Source organism: Euwallacea fornicatus, chromosome 31, assembly GCF_040115645.1.
Source record: "Euwallacea fornicatus isolate EFF26 chromosome 31, ASM4011564v1, whole genome shotgun sequence".
NCBI lineage: Eukaryota > Metazoa > Arthropoda > Insecta > Coleoptera > Curculionidae > Euwallacea > Euwallacea fornicatus.
In genome coordinates this window covers 634332-656407 of record NC_089571.1, presented here as the reverse complement: position 1 = coordinate 656407, position 22076 = coordinate 634332, and the positions used below count along the sequence as shown (strand labels likewise).

At 35.0% G+C, this 22076-nt stretch overlaps 4 protein-coding genes across 5 annotated transcripts; 3 read left to right on the top strand and 1 right to left on the bottom strand.

Moving 5' to 3' along the window:
- The first annotated feature begins 5172 nt into the window (after nt 1-5172).
- Vha44 (V-type proton ATPase subunit Vha44) lies at nt 5173-14436 on the top strand. Of its 2 annotated transcripts, XM_066298671.1 has the most exons (9): nt 5249-5305; nt 5776-5813; nt 5874-6051; nt 6105-6258; nt 12774-13059; nt 13118-13373; nt 13427-13524; nt 13573-13708; nt 13799-14436. In XM_066298671.1, the coding sequence occupies exons 3-9, from the start codon at nt 5920-5922 to the stop codon at nt 13895-13897; spliced, it is 1161 nt and encodes a 386-aa protein (XP_066154768.1). In that variant the 5' UTR covers nt 5249-5305; nt 5776-5813; nt 5874-5919; the 3' UTR covers nt 13898-14436. The 2 variants fall into 2 exon arrangements, with proteins under 2 accessions (XP_066154767.1, XP_066154768.1); XM_066298670.1 differs by lacking the exon at nt 5776-5813 and having other exon boundaries at nt 5173-5305.
- Nucleotides 14437-14956: 520 nt separating this feature from the next.
- Nucleotides 14957-17445, bottom strand: LOC136348098 (trafficking protein particle complex subunit 2-like protein). The gene is made up of 5 exons (XM_066298673.1): nt 17293-17445; nt 16904-17076; nt 16761-16848; nt 15357-15436; nt 14957-15295 (listed from the first exon to the last, which is right to left on the bottom strand). The coding sequence occupies exons 1-5, from the start codon at nt 17323-17325 to the stop codon at nt 15250-15252; spliced, it is 420 nt and encodes a 139-aa protein (XP_066154770.1). The 5' UTR covers nt 17326-17445; the 3' UTR covers nt 14957-15249.
- Nucleotides 15721-16759, top strand: LOC136348097 (uncharacterized). Its single transcript, XM_066298672.1, has one exon. It carries the CDS (start codon nt 15908-15910, stop codon nt 16724-16726), a length of 819 nt encoding a protein of 272 aa, XP_066154769.1. The 5' UTR covers nt 15721-15907; the 3' UTR covers nt 16727-16759.
- Nucleotides 17446-18310: 865 nt separating the features above from the next.
- On the top strand, nt 18311-21501 carry LOC136348094 (stromal membrane-associated protein 1-like). The gene is made up of 4 exons (XM_066298669.1): nt 18311-18757; nt 19313-19517; nt 19579-20200; nt 20251-21501. The coding sequence occupies exons 1-4, from the start codon at nt 18640-18642 to the stop codon at nt 20554-20556; spliced, it is 1251 nt and encodes a 416-aa protein (XP_066154766.1). The 5' UTR covers nt 18311-18639; the 3' UTR covers nt 20557-21501.
- Nucleotides 21502-22076: the final 575 nt, after the last annotated feature.

The window sequence follows — 22076 nt, the reverse complement described above, 5'->3', positions numbered from 1 at the left end:
ACCAGGACCCTGTATTTTCATTTACCGTTTGCATGGAAATAATTAACCTTCTGATGAAGTTAGTAACGTGATCTGCAAGGTTACTTGAACGTCGTGGGCGCGGCGTCGGTGCTTCCCGGGGCCTTTCTGCCTCTGCTTCCCGGGTGGTACTAGGGGAATCAATCCCCTCTAACAATAACTGGAATAGTTCCAGCCTGTTTCCAATCTCATTCCCGTACGCCATTTCAAACGCAAGAATTCAAAAAACTTGATAGCGTTGAAAAAAGAATTCAATGATCTTTAAAATGAGGCATCGCTTTACCCCTAACCCCTTTAAATTTTAAGGGTTGCACCTTCCCCCGCCAAGGGGTTGAAAGTGGCAAGGTTGACAATGGTAGCAAAAGATTTCCCCCTCGAAATAAAAATCGACGGGTCTCAGCGATTTTTTTTTAGTGGCAAATATGAGAAATCAACTTCGTTTCATTGGCCCACCCTGTATATTTTTGTTTCGCTACGGTCTTCTGGACCACCCTCCAATTTCGAAAATATTAAAAAATAAAAATTCATGGGAAACTGAATAACTTTTATATTAAACTCTTTTTTGTAAACCTTAAGGTTTTTGAAATAAGGCAAAGGACCGTCCTACCTGAATGACCCTGTGCCTGAAAGCTTCCTGGTGACAGGTGTTTCGGAAATCAGAGATATCCACTTTCTTGTACTTGTGACCATTAGAAATATATACAGGGTGTTTCCTAGCTACGTGTAAAAAATTTAAAGGCGTAATCCTCGACTGATTTTGAGTAAAAAATGTCTAATAAACATATGTCCGCAAATGCCTTGTTTCCAAGATACAGGGTGTTGACTGAAAGACGTTGAAAAAGGTTTTAAAGGTTTCTAAAGGTTTGGTGGTATTTACTAACTTGTTTATTGTTAGTTTTTTTTGCTACTTCCACTACTATAAACAAAATAGTCAGTGTTATTTTGGTGTTTTACTCTCTAAAGTGAAAAAATTTAGTTCTGTGTCCCAAAAATCAGATTATACCTCAGTTTTGAAAATTTTTCAAATGCCTAATTACACTAATCAAGAAATGGCCAATATGGTTTTTGTTTACGGCCTTGCTGATGGTAAGTGTTTGGCAGCGAGGCGCATTTACATGGAAAGGTTTCCAAACCACCAAGCTCCCAACCACCAAACCTTTAAAAACCTCTTTCAGCATCTTTGTGATACAGGATCTCTTATGAAAACTCCAGGAGGAGGAAAGCCAATAACACGTCGAACACCAAAAGTGGAGGAAGAAATCTTAAGACGTATTGAAGAAAACCCCGGAACCCCCGGAATTGTTTTTTCTAAAATTCAAACACCCAAATTGAGTCATTTTGGAAATAAAATCTTTTTCTTGTCACATTTCAACACCCTGTATCTTGGAAACAAGGCATTTGCGGACATATATTTATTAGACATTTTTTACTCAAAATCAGTCGAGGATTACGCCTTTAAATTTTTTTCACGTAGTTAGGAAACACCCTATATATGCACAAATATTTTGGGAACCAGTCTGATTGGAGATAGTAGGCAAGTCATAGAAATTTAATTTTACCCATCTTAAGTAATAAAACCTACAATAATTCTCTGGAAGTTCTCATATATATTTGTGTGAATAGATTGGGGAAGTTCTCTATAATTGATAAATGTGAATTTATTAACAAAATATCGAAAGACAAATTAACGAATTTAGTATTACTCGACTACACCTCCTCCTTTCTATATATTGACTGCCCATTTGCTGAAAACCAAAAGGGGATTCATCGACACTTAGCCATCTAGTAACAACAGTAGTAACGTTCTCATTCGACAATTCATCCAAAAGATGGCTCTACCAGTTTGCTTGTCATCATTTTATTGCCAACGGTAATACCTTAATATTAAAACTTATGAACTACTAAATCTCTGAGATATTCATGAAAAATAAGGACAATTTTCAAAAATTTTCAGGTACCTGATTAGGAGAGATTTCCTAACGTGACCGCAATAATTGTTGTGTATTTAGACAGCGTCATAGATGATGTGTGCAATAAAGAAAAACTTCAATTAAATATCGTCAAATTCAAAATTCACGTTAAAAATTTAAAAACATTTTAACGGCTCTAAAGCGGCAATAATTCAACATGAGTTGTTCGGAGAGGGACTTTAACAAGGAATATCCATCAGCCGGGACGAAGCCAACCTCGGACCCTCTAGGACTAAAACCTGAACATAAAAAGAAAACTAAAAGTCATGAGTAAGTGAAAACTGAAACTTTCCCATTTAGGTACGTAGCATTGTGCAGGATGTCCGAAGTAAGATGTCCCCTCCTTTTCCATCCACGTTGGTAAATATAAAAAATTGCCAGGTTTTAGTGCAAAGTTTGTTATATTTTTACATACATATAGAGGGTGTCTCAGGAAAGCGTCCACCATGACTGTACAGTAATAGGAAGGGCGGTGTCATTTGGTGAAAAAGTTGCTTTCAAAATGTCATCCCTCTACCACTGGGACCACCCCTTTGAAATTTTCAAATTGGAAAGCGGCTATATTGTGCCTCGTTTGAAAGGCAATTTTATGCTCTACATGATCAAGCTTTTACTTATTACTTTTGTACGTCGGTCTGGTAGAAATTAAACAAAAACCAAACAACTCGCTTTTAACCATGAATGTTATTGTGATGAACGCTGAAAGTGTACAGTTAGATTCAAAACGTCACCACGCCCCAAATGCATGTATAACATTCCATTTAAAATTGATAAATCTTCATTTTTTTGGAGAAATAATTTATTGATATTCTCCTCTATTTAAAAGTTTTAGTACTTCCTGGCAAGACATCACTTTCCAGATAGTTCAATTTTCAATTTGATTAAAACGATTTACACTTTATAAGAGAGAATCGATATTGCGAGTGTATATTATAAAAACAATAATTCTGCAAGAGCAGCAATTCGTATCTTCAATTCAAATCATCCTGAGAAACTGATGTGCCATCCTTACGTATCGGAGTTATCAAAGAAATTCAACGAGACTGATTCGGTCCAGAGTAAAAAATAAGAAATTGACCGTCCAATGAAAGGTAATGAACAATCCAAATTGCGGTTTTGGGACAATCTCAAATGGACAACCGAACATTTGTACGAAAGATTGCTGAGGTATCCGGTGTTTCAGAAAGATACTGTTCATAGAATTTTAAAAAAAGTAAAATTTAATCCTTATATAGTAAATCTAAGACTGGAATTAAATGAGAATGATTTCGACCGTTAATTAGAATTCTGCGAGTCCTTTAGTACCACGTTACATTTAAACAGAAATTTGTTGTATAATACAACATTTTTCGATGAATGTTTGTTCTTTTTAAATGGAGAAGTTAACAGGCACAACTGTCGTTAGTTGTGTGACGTCATTCCTCATTTCTTTTGAAAAATCCATATTCAACAACTTCAAAAATTGAATATTTGGACAGGAATTTTAGGTGATCACATTGTCAGACCATTTTTCATTCCAGGATAACTAAAATACTTGAACGCTTCTTAGAACAAGGCTTAGTTTTTCAACAAATGAAGCTCCCCCATACTAGAGAACAGCAGTCAGAAAATTTTTAGATGAAGATTTCCCTGGAAGATGAATTCACAGAAAAGGTTAATTGGAGTGGCCCCCGAGATCCTCTTACCCTAGTCCCCTACATTTTTTATGAGGACATTTACAGACCAATAAATTATGACACAATAAATCAGACCAAAAAATCTATGACACACAATCTGATTCCTTCGAGGAGTTATGTATGTGCGCAAATCGTCGAAGGGTGCAGATCAATAACATCAGAAATATTAGATAATGTGCAATGACGTTTTGAGGAAGAACTGTACATGTGCATGGAAGCCAATGGAGGTCACTTTTAGCATTTCTTACGACAAAATAAATATCAGTAAAAAAAAATTAAAATCAAGTTATTTGGTTTTTGTTTAATTTCTACAAAGCCGATGTACAAAAATAACAAATAAAAGCTTAACCATATAGAGAATAAAATTACCTTTCAAACAATGTATAAAACGATCTCTCTGTCAATTAAAAAATTTCAAAAAAATAGTTTTCATGGGTAGAGAGATAATATTTCCAAAACAACTTTTTTTTATCAAATGGTGCCTCCCTTCAATAATAGTTTTTTTTAAGAAACAATAGAAAAGATATTCAGCATGGACACCTTTCCTTAGGACACACTGTATAATTTAAGATACAAACACGCTCTATTTGGGACTTGCAATTATAGTTTAAGGAAAATGTACGAAAATGTATATTTTTTATTTGAAAAGGAAACTATTTCTTTTACACATTCACCTTATATGGCAACTACAAGCCTCCTACCGAGCGTAATATAATTATTACTTACAAAAATTTTAATGGAACGGGGGATTAGGTGATACCTTATTATTTTTACAGCTCTTTTCATCTATAAATATAGATTCTAATCACGAGTTTTATTATTCGAGTAATACTTTTGGGGCACAACTAATATCTTCCTCCCTTATCACACCAACATCCAGTCAGCGTCTTCTCAGAGATTCAACAACTTAGAGACAAAAAATTGAGGCTATAAAACAAGCACGACGGTCAATTTCAGTTTTTGCCAAGTAAAATATATATTTTCTCTGATTGATACTAATTGAACCGTTTTCCTGCGATTAATCAAATAAGTAATTGTGTAAAAAAGTGCAAATGACACAAAATATCAGGAGGTACAATGTAACTTGTATGGCCAAGGTAATAAAAGTGCTACTTTACTGCCAGGGCATTAAAAGTAAAAAAATTCAGACTGTTAAAACTTCACAGTCTCTTATATAATTAAAGACTAACTTTTTTTGTCAATTAAAAAACAAATTTATAGTCCTACACGGTTTCTGATTTATTGCTCTGGAATTACTCAAAAATAGACTGTTTAAGGTCATTTATCGACTTAAAATCGCTCGCGTTTGGGTTTGCACTTAATATCTTTATATCGCTGCGATTGTAAAGTCAAACACGTTTTAATAAATGATTAGATTTGCAATTTTAAATTTGATCACGCGACAATGTTGCCAATTCAAATATTACGGCTTATTCAATTATGTGCATGTTCTGTGTCGATAAACGCCGCGACTGTTGAAGACCATGTAGTGCCATCTTCTGGAGAATTATCGCCGAGAAACCGTTTATGATTGTATGTCAATTATGACAGTCACGTGAAAATAACGATCAGCTGTGTCCGCGGGAGTGGTTTCGGTGGTGAATATTTGGGGTTTTTTTCGTAATATCATCCCCTAAAAAGGTAAGTAATTAATCCTTTAGGCTCTTTACCATTCCGTATATAAAATGGTATATTGTGTAAAATCTTTCATCATGAAGATTTGCATATTAACGAGTTTATTGATTTTGATGCGTCAAGGGTCTTCTCACCCCTGTTTTGACCTAAATAGGGCGTTAAATTATTGGAGGGTTGAGAAAAGTTAAATAAAAATGGTATGGCGTTGACGATTACAGTTTATTTTAGCTCGATATGTTTGTATTTGCCTCTAACATTAGTGTAATGTTTAAGTGCTTGTTTTTTGTAGGGTGGTTGGCATTAGACCCTTGGCACATATAAAACCGAAAGCCTAAAGAGCCTTAAATTTATCGTTACAACTTCCCTTCAACGAACTGTTTCACACCTTACATTTATCTTGCCAAACAACTTATAATTCAACAGTCATGTGACTGAAAAGTGTGACTACATGAGTTCATGTTTAACATTTATTTTAGGCTAATTTTATTAATATTGGAGTGATTGAAGACCTGTCGTAAGCCTCATTTACTATGTCTTCCTTATTTTTGCTCTAATATAATAAATATTTCTTTAGAAGAGACACTATCAGCTTAGTGTCAAGATCTGAAGGCAACTTCAGCATGACGGAATATTGGCTGATATCGGCCCCTGGTGACAAAACTTGCCAGCAGACATGGGAGACCATGAATAATGTAACTGCTAAGCAGAATGGCTTGTGCACAAATTACAAATTTCAAATTCCAGATCTTAAGGTATTAATTTGAAAGTTTTTTACTTTGAAGGTTTGTCAAGTGGCTAACTTTAGGTGGGTACCTTAGATCAGCTGGTGGGACTGTCTGATGATTTGGGCAAGTTGGATGCTTTTGTTGAACAGGTGACTCGTAAAGTAGCCTCGTACTTGGGTGAAGTATTGGAAGACCAGCGTGACAAGTTGCAGGAGAACTTGACAGCAAACAACAGTAAGTTTTTACTTTCATTAATTGTCCAGAAATAATGGTTCTTGAACTCTGCCCAGTGAGGCATGTCTACTGGACTTGTAGCAGTATGTGTGTGAGAGTTAGTGTAGGATTTAATAGGTGGCTTGATATGGACTAATTTGGAGGATGTATTTTCAATAACTTATTAGTTTCTTTTTGTTTCAATTTGGGGGAAAACAAAAACTTTAAAAGGCAAGTGTCTTAGATCTTTTTAGAGAATGTACAAAACTGGATTTTAGACAGTTTTACCAAGTTACAATGTTATGGGAATGGTTTTTTTGTAATAATAATTGATTTATGAGACATGCACACCTTCCAACACAAAAATAAGTACTTACTTTGCAAAGTACTTTAGTAACTTTGAAGATGGAAAAAGACTTCTCAAAGCATTTTTTTTAATTAGCAAAATTTTATAACCTTTGTGGTTTGAATAAGTATTTATTTGTTAAAAAATTATATTAGAATTTTAACTAATGTCTAATTTTATTAGGTATGTGTTAAATTTCTTACCTCATTTGTTCATGACAGTCTGAGGTAGTGAACTTGCCCAATAAAATCAGACATCTTTTATTTTTGATAACTTTTATTACTTGTAGTTTAACCAAAAATTACATCAACTTAATTATTTTTCTTGTTAAGAATGACCTGAAAATTGTCCTAGGAATGATTTCAAGTTGTTTGGAGAATAGCAGCATAGAACACTTTAAAATATCAAATTTTCAAAATGGCCACAAATAGGGTAGAGGTACTATTATAGTTTGGCCACATTAAGAAAGATTTTAGTTTGGTAGTTGGTATTAAAACAAAATTTCAAGTTTTCTATATTACAAAACGTTTTTAACATTTTACATGATAAAAATGTTACTGAAAAAGTATGTGTTTTTGACTTGTGGTCGTAACATTTCTCTAGTAATAGTTAAATAGTTATTTGATTAAAAAAACATGAAAGACAAAAAAATTAAATATTAAAAACTTTTATGAATTTTTTAATGCAGAATAATAAATTTAAAAAATTCTGTTTCTAGAATTATGTGCTACCTGCATAACTGCCTACTAACCATTTTTTATCAATATCAGTAGATGTGAAAAAAAAACATTTTCGATTTTGTCCGTTTTGAACTTTTTAAAGTCTAACAATTTGTTGATAATAATATGGGATTCATGCAAAATTGAAATGTCTTTTCTGTATATGGTCTCCCATTTATCATTGCAAATTTAAAGAAATATTTCTTCAGTAAAAAAAAGTTTCTATTAATGTATGGTCGACGTCTTTTCATTTCTGAAATAGAGGGTATTGAAGTGTAGAAAAAAAATCACTTATTTGAACCTAAATAACTTCTAAACTTATTTTCCAATTTGAAAAAAATCCATCATGTCTATATTTGCTGAATGGTTTTTTTGTCTGCATTTTTTCCCAAATATTTCAATATTTAATAAATAATGGTGACTTAAACAAAGTAAGAAACTGTGCTAATTTTGTTTAGAGGTTCATAACTCTTTCACTATTAGAGATATTGAAGTGAACCAAAAAATAAATTGCTGACAAAATTGCGCCTTGAATTTGGTTTAAAATGCAAATTATGGAAGACGCTATAATAATCCACAGAAGTCTTCAAAATTTAGGAAAAAATATGGAATGTTTGGTTCACTCAGTATACAATCACTTTAACTAAAAATGTAATGATATGATGTGATTCATAAAGAGTGGACCTACTATTGAATCGAAATATTACTCAAATCAAATAATAAATGTTAAAAGATGTTACATCAAAGTATTGATCAATAACATCTCGTATCTTTAACGGATTTAATCATCAGAATTGTATTTTTTATATGGCTTATGGCTTATAGAGAAAATTGTCAATAACTTCAATGCTATTTTCTTTCTTTTTCGATTCCCTTCTTTCAGAACTTGACTCAATCGAGATCTGTTTAGGTATCTTTCCTGATTTTTTTTAGGTCTATTTGCTATTTTGCTTCCTCTCTCAACGGCCTTTCTTGTTTTGTTCTGACTTTGTCTATGCTTTTATGTTTCTCTCTTCCTCCAGTTCTTCTTTTTCATTAAGATTATGACGCTGTATCTAAAAATTAGATTAGATCTCACAATTCTGGGTGGTGTTTTTTCCATTGATTTAAAGGGATTTTTTGCTGGAACTGTGTCATTCAAAATATTTGCTTAAAATCGTAAAAGGACAGTCTTTGAGGACGTTTATTTGCCTGATCGTGAAAATACCGGTTCGTCCTTTAATCAACTAAACATCGGTGACCAATTATTATGTATTTATCTTTAAAAGTAAATGATGTTTAACAACCTTCAAAAACAAATGATTTAATTTCCACTGTTTTTTAACAACACTTTGAACAATAACGGGCATTTCAAAGTTAATTGAATTCCGAAATGACAGTTTCAACTTTTTCATATCGCTGGGGCATCCTCTGATGATTGAATGCTAAAGTAGCAGAACACGAAGGATCCTGTAACAGTGAAAGCCATTGAATTGAAAGATTAATAGAACAAAATCTGTGTAAAAATAGTAATGTAACGACCACAAATGAGGTGATGGTCATAACTGGTGCCGCTACCCTACATGTGATCAGTTTCACGTTAATTCCATGTACCAACACCTCATTAAAGAGGACATAAGAAAGAAATTTTCAGTTGTGTAATGACATGATAACGTTAATTTTTGATAGTTTTGTAATATAAAATTTATGGTATATACAAATATATTAAAGCTTTCACTTAAAATAGTGAAGGTAAATGTCACTTGCTGCAAAACCAAGGGCCGGTGGGCATTGGACATACCTTATATCGTAAAATAGCAAACTTTTTGTTTGAACAAATTTTCAACATTTGGAGGCCCATCACTTTCCAACAACACGTGGTATTGATTTAACTCATTTATACTTATACTAGAAGTCCTAGAGAAAAGAAAAATAATAAATACTGGTGTTTCACTAGTAGTTATGAAATTGGTGTAGTATGCCCAGTCTTAGTTTCTTTTTGACATAATATATCTAAAGAAAGAAAATGTAATCCAATATCTGGATCTAAATCCGACTCATTCATTAAACATTTCCCGACCAACAAATATATCGCCAAAGCACTCACTTTTGAATACGTTAAAACAATGCATTAAATTCGATCGTCTCAGACGGTCAACGGCGACCGAAACAACACCCCCGCAAACGTTTCTCGTTGAAACGGCAGCAGCACAGTGCCACCCGCCGGCATATGCGCGTTCTTGGGTGTGGTGGTGCCTGCGACGGCTGCCTGGGGCTGTTGAGCAGCGGAGGTCGACCCCCCGATCCAAAAAATTCCCGCTGTTCATCCAATGATAATAAAAAAACCAGCAGTAGCTCTGGAGATGAGGACGATGACAACCAGGAGGAGAAGGATGAGGAGGATGTAGGAGAAGAGGAGGAGGTAGAAGAGGATCTGGACACCAGAACAATCCGCAACCACCTGCTGGTTGGGCCAGGTCAGTCGGTGGCCGTGTCGAGGACCGACTACTCTGCGTTGAGCGCACCTTGTAGGGCTTGTTATTTTTTCACGCTGTTGTGCGAAGAGGAGGAACGAGGCACCCTTTCCACGTGCGGTAATATTGATTTTAAATCACAAGGACAAATTATCCCCTAATTATTTGTTTTGAAGCAGATGCTCTCGAGTCTTGAGTGTAAGTCAAACATTAGTAGAGACGTCATTGCCCCTGTGCGTGAGCTGGAAGGGTGTTTGCGTTGTCCATCCGAAAAAGTCCTATTTATTAGTTTCTTATCTATGGCCTTTTGTTTTGTCCTGACTGACTGAAGGCTGTGGCGATGTTCACTTATTGTTCACAACGATCCAGACAGTGTTTTCGGACCATATAATAATTTAATTCGCGAGAACTTTTTTATCGACATATCCACACCTACACATACCACACCTTTAATGTATTAGCTTCTACCATGTTTCCTTTTTTTTTTTAGTTTGGTCCTTTGAATGCGACTTTTATTATTTTTCCGTTAACTGAGCGAAATCAGCCTTTTAAGTGGTTTGTTTTAATCAACATCTGTCTGGCAGTGCGCCCTAAAGGCTGATTTTTAGTTGGAGAGGTCTTGTCAGCTTGTTGCCTATTCTTGCCAAAAATAATGGTCTGGTGGTAAAAACTTGGCTAACCCTGCTCTTCGGTCAGGTTGTACTCAATGACAATTTGGACAACGCGTCTTATCTCTGCCGTCTAGGGCGGCTCCAATCAAAGAGTTCCTGTTAGGTGACGCAGAGGCTGTTTATAGAGGCTTATTTTACTTGTAGTAGGCGTTATCAAGCACTATTTTTTGTTCCTTTAGTTTGATGTAAACGATCTCCTAATGATTGACCACTGGCATGTGGTAAAGGTATACCTATGTACCAATTCTCCGTAAGATAAGAAACGAAAGATTTTTATGGTTGTTTCCTAAACTCGTATTTGCTAGTTCACTAACTTCCTACAGTAACGGTCCACAATCCTTAGGAGATTGTTTACCCATGCTACTTACCTATATTTCGTAGAATGTAGAGAGGAGACGGTTGCCTGAAGCATAGTCTTAAGGCAAGTGGCTCTCGAATTCATCCAAATTACAACTCAGAATCCACTTTAAACTCCGTTGTTTTTTTATCGTTTTGTGTTCAAACGTACACCCAAATCCCAGTGCACATTAAAAAAAAAATGAGTTTTGGGTCCATGACACAGTCATCACACTCGCCTGGTTCAACCAGAACGTGTTGTCCCTTTGGTCAGACCGAAGGTCCATCTCTGTCTAGCTAGCATTTTCATTGGTCCGTCGAATGTTCTGTCATGAGTTTTTAGCGTTTTTCGTTTAGGTCATAAGCGGACGATCTTCGGACAGTTTCGGGTGAGTATGTTGTGCAGCGTCCATTTCCGATTCAATTATGTATGTATTATTATTCGCTTCTATTATTTTGTCCAAAGTGCTTTGTCTCGTTTGCCAGTGAATCGCCAGTTGCGTGGCATAACACTGACAGCAAACGAGGAGGAGGCAGAAGAGTGTAGCTTTACTGAGTAGTATCAGGCATAATATTTAGTGTGCATGATAAGGGTACATCTGGCAGGAACTTGTACTTGCCGTTTGGGTGATTCTATTGACTTCCAGTTTAATGCAAAGTTTTCCCCCAGTCTGTTACTGTTGAGCGCACTATGCGATTATTAATTTTTTGCAGTATGATGGCAATGTCCTAGGTTTTTGTGTTCATAGCGTTTGCTTAGCTGTATGGAGGAGACAAATTCTCCGTACAGTTGAAACCCATATTTAGGTCTAATAGGGGTTGGTGGTCATTGCAGGAAAATTGGCGATTAAGTGAGCGCTGCCTGGAAAGATATTATATGAAGTTCTGATAATAAAATTAGTTCTCGATGGATTCTGCTTAAATTTCACAGATATTTTCAATGACATTTGGCTAGCGGCTCAATAATTGCTTAGCGAACAACAGCATTAATGATGGCGATTAACGAATACGTTTAAGTCGAAATTACGTGATTCCAGTAGAGGAGCATTGTATTGAAAGAGTTAATTAAATTCTGCTTCAACTTTGCCTCGATCTGGTCCTTTCGTCCTAATATTGTCAAATGGGTCGTTCCATTCTATTTTAGATGCTACTTAATAGCTTGACATATAAGAAGCTTTGAGCTTAGTATCATTAATGACCATTATCAACCACAATTATTTAACTCACTGTTGTTGAAGTTACGCAGAATAATCTTAGATATGGCTGTGAGGAATGGGTGATCATTAAAGAAACCTCTGTAGACTGAAAACGTAAGGCGGTGATTAAACCATTTACTATTACAAACAAATATCTGACATTAACAATCAATAATTGAAGAATAAATAAGATGAATTTATTCAAGACATATATGCCTTTGGTATTTCAACGCCTAATTGAGCTTTTGTAATGTAATTGTTCTTTATAATGAGTGTTAAGTAAAAACTTGTCCATAGTTGGAGCTAACATCCAGTACTAAGCGTTTAATTGAACGCACGTCGCCTTTTGAAGTAATAAATGCCTCCCTTTTGTTTCTACTTATTACTCACCTGCCACTAAAGGCGTGAGTACATTTTCAAAGAGCTCTAGTCTGCTGAGAAGCAATATTCTAGAGAACTCTCCTAGTGCTTCTTTAGCATGTTTTATTCATATGATATTACAATACAGCAGTTCTTGTGGCTACTAATATTTTTAACACATGTTTAAAAAAAGCGCATGACCCCACGCAGCAATCCACCAACACTTACTGACCGTATACACAGGGTGTCCCTGATTCGAATCTCATTACGGAGATCTCAAAAACTATTAAAGATACTGGATTGGTTAAACAAAAAAAAAATATTTTGTTTCCATTATCAGACCCGGCATCTCTAACGGTTTCGAAGATCTTCATATTGAGTCAAATTGGAGACATCATGTACGTACCTACATCCAACCTTCCAACGCTTGAAGTCTCTCACTCTTTCCCTTATAGCCGATCTTCCCAGCTACTTGATGAGGTTCCAGTGGGACATTGCCAAGTACCCGATCAAGCAATCGTTACGTAACATTGCCGATATAATTAGCAAGCAAGTCGGCCAGATTGACGCCGATTTAAAAACGAAGTCAACGTCGTACAATAACTTGAAGGGCAGCCTGCAAAGCTTGGAGAAGAAACAAACCGGAAGCCTGCTGACAAGGAATCTAGCTGACTTGGTCAAGAAGGAGCACTTCATTTTGGACTCGGAGTACTTGCAGACTCTGCTGGTGATTGTGCCAAAGTGAGTGTGCTTGAGTATGCAACGAAGATATTTTTACGAGGGTGGTTCGGTAATTTAGAGCTCAGTTCAACGAGTGGAACGCCACTTACGAGAAGATCACCGATATGATCGTACCTCGGTCTTCGCAGATGGTCACGCAAGATAATGAATATGGCCTGTTCACTGTAACATTGTTCAAGAAAGTGATTGACGAGTTTAAGCACCACGCCAGAGAAAAGAAGTTCATCGTAAGAGATTTCACTTACGACGAGGAGCAGCTGGCAGCCGGCAAAAATGAGATTACAAAACTGGCCACTGATAAGAAGAAGCAGTTTGTAAGTGCCTCCAATACTTTAAAAAAGATCGTTAGAGTACAGCCTTTGTTTAGGGTCCGTTGGTTAGATGGTTGAAAGTTAACTTCAGTGAATGCTTCTGTGCCTGGATCCACGTGAAAGCACTTAGAGTATTTGTTGAGTCAGTCCTGAGGTAATCAGTTTATAAAAATTGTGTTGTTTTTTAACCATGTCTCTATAGATACGGTCTACCTGTAAATTTCCAAGCTATTTTGATCCATCCGCATAAGAAGACCATGAAACGTTTGCGGGATGTGTTGAACCAGCTGTATGGTCATTTAGACGGCAGCGTGGGTCATCAAGGCTCTCATGTTGAGGTAAGTTGAACATACAAAATATTCCAAAGTATAACATAGTGATTATTTCAGAAACTTTTTTCGCACTTTGTTTTTTTTTATAATTTTTAGAACGTTGACATTCCTGGATTGGGTTTCGGCCAGTCCGAGTACTACCCGTACGTCTATTACAAGCTTAATGTGGATATGATCGAAACCAAACAGCTCTAATGCTCTTTAATACTTCAAGTGCACCATAAGACGACGATTTATTATTTTCTGTATTAATTGTGTAGATCCAAAACAAGTCATAACTTAATGATATTTTTCTGAACGTTTAATAGGTTCCAATTATGTCGTATCACATAATTTAATTAGTACAAGGAGAGTCAGTTTTGGCGAAATAAGCGCGGACATATTTGAATTCCCGTTTTAATTCCATTTGGTTTGTTAATAATACATCAGTATTGCGCTCATTGTAAATACCATGTAAATATTTTTGCCAGTGAAAAGTTTTCAAATTACTATCTATTACAATAAATGAAGGCATTTTTGTGAAACATCCTTCGCAATGTTGCCGTTTGCTGGTTGAGGCAAAGTGCAATTTCCTGAAAATACCCGGCTTAAAAGAAGTAAAGAATAGAAATTTTTCCAATATATGGAGCTTACTGAATTATTCAGCGTGACGTCCAATTTGTTGATGGACGTTTGGTTAAAAAAAATAAAATGTATTTGTTAGTTGAAATAAAACGTTATTTTAGGAGATTAAATTGATTTTTCCCCGTATTTCTTAAAGCAAATTAAATTTAGCAACATCGTGTCCAAATGTTAAGGTTAAATTTAGCAAATTTTGCCTGATTTAACCGACATTCTAACTCTACGGGTCTGGAGTACGACATTAGGGAGCCACGGTAAGTGCATCATTTTGGAGAGATATAATGAATGTGTATAGGGTATGAGAAATATTAAACGATACGAAAATAATTAAAATTAGTTCTTGCGTCGTATAAAAATATTCAGTGACCAGCCGTATGAAAACGTAACTTCTAGTAAAGGTATAAGGGCCAAGTTATAGTCAACTTTAACCGCGCGCTAGTTGCTATAGAAAGGATGAAATGCTGCCTAGGTGTCGGTCATACTCTTAGATTCTTTACAAAGTAGGTCAATGTTAAAGTTAACAGCACATTAATAATTTGACTCTAATTCAATTAAATATTTAGACATCGCGTTACTTTTACGTGAATATAACTGAATTAAGTTGAATTGGATTCTGTAATTGTCTACTACAAGTTGAATCACTACTAAGTATAATATTTTATTTGCATATACAAATTTAAAAACAAAAGGATTATGCTCGAATAAGCAATCTTCGGCTACGCTGGTGACTTTCTTTCCGCTCTCAGCAGGAAATGACTATTATTTTGCTCTAAATAGTTGGTAATCGTAATTGAGTTACTTCCTGAAAATAGCTGCGACAACTTTGAGCGTTGGGCCGGGTTTATTGAATCCTGGAACACTGAGGTCGATTGAATAAAGAACAGTTTTCCGTTGAAAATAGGAGGTATTAAATCAAAACTAGCTTATTAAACAGTTCCCGTAATAATGCTTTTAATACTTGTATCGAAGGACCTAAAAGTAACCAAGAAACGAGATTAATATTGCTTCCACCTGCCAGTAATTTAAAACTTACTTTGAAGTAATGGGCTCTCCAGGAATGTAAAAAGGATTACTAACCATGTCAACATATTCCGCGTGAATCTTCCGAAACATCTGTAAAACAAAAATTATTAAAATTGTGCAATTTTTTTCATGGGACTTTATTTTTGGTTTTGACTGATGTTTGGTTGAAACCAATAAATGGCCAATATTTAGCCTGGAAGATATTTCAGGATTGGTATGACCCTAACGTACTAGTTTCATAATTTTCTTGAGGTTGATCTGAACAACTGCTGATAACCCCATTCGCAGTGTTGCCACGTATTCAGTTCGGATGCATGGAAAAACAACAATTGTTTTGTTCAATCCATCATCTGTCAATACCCCAAAAACTGACATTGAGTAGAATCATGTGATTTGAAACTGTTTTGGTTTTAGCTTAGGAATAAACTTTTGTTGCAAAATTCCTTCGTATTGAGTGTTAGAACGTGTTTTAGATCTCCCTCATCTGGAATACTTGTCTTAATCTTCTGAATTCGTAGCATAAGAATGTATGCAATATAAGTTAACTTCAAAAACAAAACCATGAGTTCCAAGGGCCAAATAAAACATACTGAAATATTTGTCAAACCTTCGGAAAACGTCCTGCAATACATTAAAGGAATTAGAACCATCGAAGAAGCTCCCACTGGAATAAAGAATCTAATTCTTAAAAACGGATCCAAGGACAACACTGCATCAAAAAGGTCACCAAAAATCAACTACTTGGTAACTAAGGAAGATAAAGCTTTTATTGCTTGCTTAAACTTGAAAAACGCACACATAAAACTGAAGAACTCCACTGAGCAACCTAAAAGTACTAACGCAGATCATCCTTTGTTATCTTTACCAGACCTGCACTGGCTGTATACATACATTAAAGCTGAAAACCAGAACAATGTAAACAACAAAATATATCTACATGAGCTTATGGAAGGCTCAGAAGTGGTTCTGCCTAAAAATGAAGAGATTGCTCGTAATCCTGAACTGGAAAGAAGATGTCAGAAGTTGAAAGCTGAGCAACAAAACAGAGAGTACCAGCATATGACTAGAAATGTGGACGGTTTTCGAAAAAGACTACCAGAAGACACCATTAGTTATCAGCTTAAGATGATGAATTCACACCTAATAGCAGTGTTCCAATTTATAGCCTCTGTAATAGCAGGGTTTGCTTTTGGCTTTATAGGCATTGAGCTTTTAAGTGGTGAATTAGACTTTGGATTCCGACTAATGCTTGGCATTGCATGTGCTTTAATTGTTGCAATAGCAGAGCTGTACTTTTTGGCAAAAAAGTTAAATGAAGATTTAGAGTTTGAGAACAAGTCTAAGCAACAGTGGCAACCCGAAGAGAAGAAAGTAAAGTAGTGTTTTTCAATTAATAAATAATTGTACAACTTACCGATCGTATTTCATTGTCCCTTAAAGCCATATTACTTGAGTCAACTACAATAATTAATTTTACTTTTGTGTTGGTTACATAGCCATATCTAAAATTAAATCAGCTCAGTTTATGAAATGAGAAAAAAGCTCTGAAAATGGTACATTTTGCATGTCTCTAATGCATAAAGTTGCCCCAGATAGAGCTCTCGGTTCTCACTGGCTGACTTGTTACTGGGGTTGAGTTTCTCATCAATTATATCAAGGGAGGAGAGAACTTTGTACTGGAAATTCAGTTCTTCATCTGGATTTATGCAGCAGAAGAATTTTGGGGAGTTCTAATGAAAATTAAATAATTAGTACAAGTTAAAATGTTATTCAGATTTTAATCTTATTCGAGTTAAAGTTTAAGATGGTAATTTGGAAACGTTGTAATATTCCTTGGAAAAAATAAATCCTCATTATGGAAAGTAAGATTAACACCAACGAGTATTATGATTTCGAGTAGCAAATCACAATTTCAATTTTTGAAATAAAGTTAATATTTTACTCACATTTTTTCCCACTATTGCAGCGCATACAGCCATTTTTTACCACTAATTTTTGAGTTTCAATTTTGAGACAAAAATGTTTTGTATATTTATAGCATTTTCGGCTTGCGACTCTTCATTTGAACTGTGTCCAATTCCGAATTATGAATGGTAATTTAGCAAACCTTATGGACGCCGAATCACTCCATATCCAGTGTATGACGTTTATATACTACACCAAACATTAGCTTATTTGAAATCCCGTATCAACCGATCAGCTGTCTTTGACATTTTAGTTTAAGATTTTTAGAAAATAACTAAACAAACTTTCTCCGGCCCGTGGTGATATAACTTTGCGACTAAAAACAAATAATTTGTACTTTTTTCGAGAACCCCCAAAACTCGACGCTTACCATGTCCCAAACCATCTGCACTAGGAACATATCTCTCACCTCCAAATTGGGGCACAGACTGATTAAATTTCGCTACGGCCCTCAGAGAAATCAGCCAGCCTCTCCAGGGATTCAAGTAAAAACATTTTTGGGAATCCAATTTTGCATTATTACATAATCACATTTTGACAGGCCTCAGGACACCCCCAGACCTCCTCAAGAACCGCATCACAAACAAGCCAAGAGGTTATATGGGACTTCCAAATTCCTGCCCGCTGGAGACGAGCTCCATTAAGTGAAGAGGAGTGTGCTGTCATTAATAATGGGGGACGATTGTAGATACCAGTGTAGTATGTAATTATTTTAGTGTATTTATTGGTTTATTATTATAATGTTTGAGGTTGTATGATAATTCATTGAATTGCAATTACCTACATAGATTTAGAATCGTCGACTTCTATTTTATGCTTAATTTCGGTTCGTCACTGTGGATTTTAAGTAATATTTTCTTAATACTACACCTTGCTATCTAGTTGGCTATTAGGTGTTAACGTTAATATAAAATCAAACATTTAAATTAACTACATTGTTATAAATTGTCTTAAATTTCAAAGAAATAATATCTACTACTAAACAGAATAACTAACAATATTAATATGACTGCAGTTAATACAAATTTTAATTTTAACCTCCCTAAAAGCATAACATCTGTAAGTGTGAGGGCAACTGAGAAAATGGCCGCCAATTGCACTGTGGTCTATTTGCCACATTGCCACATTTTCATTCTAGCAGCTTATTAGGTACCAAAGGATAGAATTACATTTAATTTCTGACACGTCTCACTTTTGACAAATGAGCTTCCAATTGTTTGACTTTATGACTATGACGTTTATTGTTATGTTATAAATGGCAACCACCCCATTATTATCCTTTAAAAAGTTTGAATTTTAGTCAATTTTTTGAATAAATTCGTCCAGAAATGAGTTTGAAAACTGAAAAGGACAAATCAAAGCAACTACAGGACAAGTGCCAGTCTGTTCTTAACGCCCTGTTGCGTGACGACGACAACAAATATTGCGTTGATTGCGACTCCAAAGGTACGTTCAGCAAAATCGATGATTTTATGTAGTTACTTTTCTCTTCACGTCACCTAGATGATTTTTCGATATAGATGTAACTTACAATGCTATTAAATAATTAATATTCCACATTTTCTGTTATTGGTTATTTGAAACCTTCACACTTGAGTTGCCTAACAACAAAAAGTTTTCATAAGTAATTATGTAGTATTCATTAAGTCTTTATAAGTACCTACTTATCTTATTTTTAAACATTTGTATTTAGCCAAATATTTTGTCTGAATAATTTTAATTACTTTTATTACTATCCACTAACTACCAATTACAAGATAAACGTGAAATTATGACTTGCTCATGTTAAGGAAATGTACTTTGATATGATGCTGAATTCCACTGATAAGAACCAATACCAAAGCATATTTAGATCTCTTTCATAGATGATTTAAAATATGTCAAGGTTTATTAGAAGGGTTAAGAGTAACTAATTGTATTAATCAATTTTTTAATTTAAAACTAATTGATGTAAAGGTCAATTTTTTTCTAGTAGTATTGGTAATTGAAACCCTTTCTTAGGGCCTAGATGGGCGTCATGGAACATAGGAGTTTTCCTCTGCATAAGATGTGCTGGAATTCACAGAAACCTTGGAGTCCACATTTCCAAAGTGAAGTCTGTAAATTTAGATTCCTGGACGCCAGAACAGGTAGTCTCCTTGCAAAACATGGGCAACTCTCGTGCAAGGGCAGTGTATGAGGCCAATCTACCTGACAACTTTAGACGGTAAGTTTGCAAAATTTTATAGTTAGTGTCCTTTAATGAGGCTACTTTTTGTGCCCCCAAGACCGCAAAATGACTCAAACTTGGAGTCTTTTATAAGAGCTAAATATGAACATAAAAAGTACATAGCTAGAGAATGGGTGCCGCCACCTTTACCTAAGGTAAACTGGCAGAAGGAAATTGATGAGGAAATAGAAAAACAAAAACGTAAAAAGAAGACTATCCTTGAAAAGAAGGTGCTGACTAATGTGGAAGTTCCCCAACTGCCAAAACCTGCAAATCCCAGTCCCAAGCCTTCTCGTCCTGTTATAAACACTCCTGAACTTAAAGAAAAGCAGAAACATAATAATGGCAATAGCAAAGACTTATTGGGTACCAATGGCGAGGACTGTTTTAGTAGTTTCATCTCGGCCGTTCCTGCTCAAAATCCAGCTACAACAATTAAAGATTCGGCTAAAAAGGATATTGTTGTTAATTCAACAAAAAGTGAGGAAGAGAGCTTTTTCAATCAGACTTTGCCAGTGGAAAAGGAAAAGGTTAAATTGGACAAAGACAGCATTTTGGCTCTGTATGGGAGTGGGCCCACAATTCCTCAGTTTCAGCCTTTCCAAGGAGGATTCCAGTCAACAATAGGCCAGACTCAGGGTGGATTTGGGAGTTTTGGTGGATTTCCACAAACTGTGCATGTAAGAGTTTTTTTAATACTTTGAAGTTAAGTAAAGCAGCGGAGTCGCAGGTACCCAGCTTTTCAACCCAAAACGGTGCCTCCAATCAGTTTATGCAGACACCCAACGGTCTGTATTCAGCCGTAACCATAACGCCGACATCGGCGCAATTTCCTCAATCGCAAGTAGGTCAGCAGTCTCAATTCTTGCCGAACCAGTTCAATGCTGCTCCATTTTCGGCCGCGCCTCAAATCAACACGCAATATAACAATGCAGCCAACTCTAATTATGGTCCGCCTAATCAAGCGCTAGCGCAGCAATTTGGAAATTTGGCACTGAACAGCACCCCGGCAACTACGCCTAATTTGTGGCAGTAGCGCCACCCTTATTAGAATTTAAAGTGAAATTCTTAGTGTTTTTATGTGTCGCGGCACTAAATTTTCTGGTTTTGGTTTTGTTAATTTAAAGCGACTGAATCTGTCATCGACCTAAAAAATATTTTTAATTGCGGTACTTAAACGTTATATGGCATTCCCAGTGCTGGTTGCGACGATACACGACTTTACTGGAACTATTTTATTTGAAACCTTTAAAATGATCCAGTGACTGGAAGTAAATATTGTATGAACTAACCCGAAAATGGTTTAATTGGTTAGTTGGGTTTTAATAATAAAAAATAACGAATCTTGCCAAACCTGAAATTAGGAACTTTTTTATGATGCTCGCAGAAAAGTTTTTGTCCAAGTACAATATACGCCTGGCACGTTTTAATCTTGATGTGGTGATCTATAATAAACTGTAGATACTTATCTATACAAATATGTTAAGTAAAGGGAATAAAAGAATTTATGAAATTATTATTGAATAAGGAACAGAGTGTAAATTCACCTTTGCTTTCTCAACATTCTTTAGAGATTTATATATGAAAATGATATTACTAAAATTATTGTAATATACCACAAAAACTACAAGTATGTTAATCTATCAAAATACAGGGTGGCTCAATTTAAACTCCACTTACAATTAATGTGCAATTGACTTATTAAATGTTTTTTATTGCTCTTTATGTTTCCTACATTCTGTAATAAAGGCCCTTTCCTAGGGTTGTAAAACAGCAAATGAACGAATCTTATTATTATTTTTAGAGAAATGTTAGATTTAAGATTTATTTTAATTAGACAAAGTATTACATATTATTTATTAAGATGTTAGACATCTGCCTGCAAGACTCCTAATTAATTGAGAGATTCGCAAATTGTTTGATAATTATTGTACCTATAAACTGTCAAAAATGTATTAATAAAAAATTAAAAAACTTGCAATTTGCTTTTATTAGAAGTTATAAAAATAATTATATAAAGTATTAGGGAATCATAACACAATTTCCATATCTTTAGATGTGTGGTTTTCTTGAACTTCATTGATAGCAGACTTATTAATAAAATAGGACTTTGCAGTTTGTCTATAATCTTTCGAACTTTGAATTTGGAACTCTAACATAGAATTCACCTTGGACTAAATTCCAGAAGTTTAGTTGTTATTATATAGAAGTATTCTACTCCACAGGTTAATAAATTTCCAGCTTCAATTTTAATTTTATAATTTGTACACTATGTGATATTTGAAATTGGATTAGATTGTGCCCATTATAATAAATGACTTTCATTTGACTGCAGCCACTATAATAACCAAGATAATTTACACATTTTTATATTAATTTCTTAACTTTCTATTCAACACTAAAAGCTAAATGAATTATGTGCTATTAACTTTAGCATTGAGTCGGTTTTCATACAGATGAAGATTCACCAACACAAAGGCTGAATTTCAAAGTTTCAATAGAAATTACTGTGTAGTTAAAGTTAATAGCACAATAATAATTTGGTTATAAATAAAA

Bases quoted from the DNA above. Each gene is read 5' to 3' on its own strand.
- LOC136348094 (XM_066298669.1), top strand. From the start codon at position 18,640: ATGAGTTTGAAAACTGAAAAGGACAAATCAAAGCAACTACAGGACAAG. The intron at 18,758-19,312 runs GTACGTTCAGCA...ACCCTTTCTTAG, and splicing joins CGTTGATTGCGACTCCAAAG to GGCCTAGATGGGCGTCATGG. The intron at 19,518-19,578 runs GTAAGTTTGCAA...TGTGCCCCCAAG, and splicing joins CTACCTGACAACTTTAGACG to ACCGCAAAATGACTCAAACT.
- LOC136348098 (XM_066298673.1), bottom strand. From the start codon at position 17,325: ATGGCTGTATGCGCTGCAATAGTGGGAAAAAAT. The intron at 15,437-16,760 runs GTAAGTTGTACA...TTTGTTTTACAG, and splicing joins GGGACAATGAAATACGATCG to ATGTTTCGGAAGATTCACGC. The intron at 15,296-15,356 runs GTAAGTTTTAAA...GGTTACTTTTAG, and splicing joins GGAGAGCCCATTACTTCAAA to GTCCTTCGATACAAGTATTA.
- LOC136348097 (XM_066298672.1), top strand. From the start codon at position 15,908: ATGAGTTCCAAGGGCCAAATAAAACATACTGAAATATTTGTCAAACCT.
- Vha44 (XM_066298670.1), top strand. From the start codon at position 5,920: ATGACGGAATATTGGCTGATATCGGCCCCTGGTGACAAAACTTGCCAG. The intron at 13,374-13,426 runs GTAAGTGCCTCC...GCCTTTGTTTAG, and splicing joins CTGATAAGAAGAAGCAGTTT to GGTCCGTTGGTTAGATGGTT. The intron at 13,525-13,572 runs GTAATCAGTTTA...ATGTCTCTATAG, and splicing joins TTTGTTGAGTCAGTCCTGAG to ATACGGTCTACCTGTAAATT.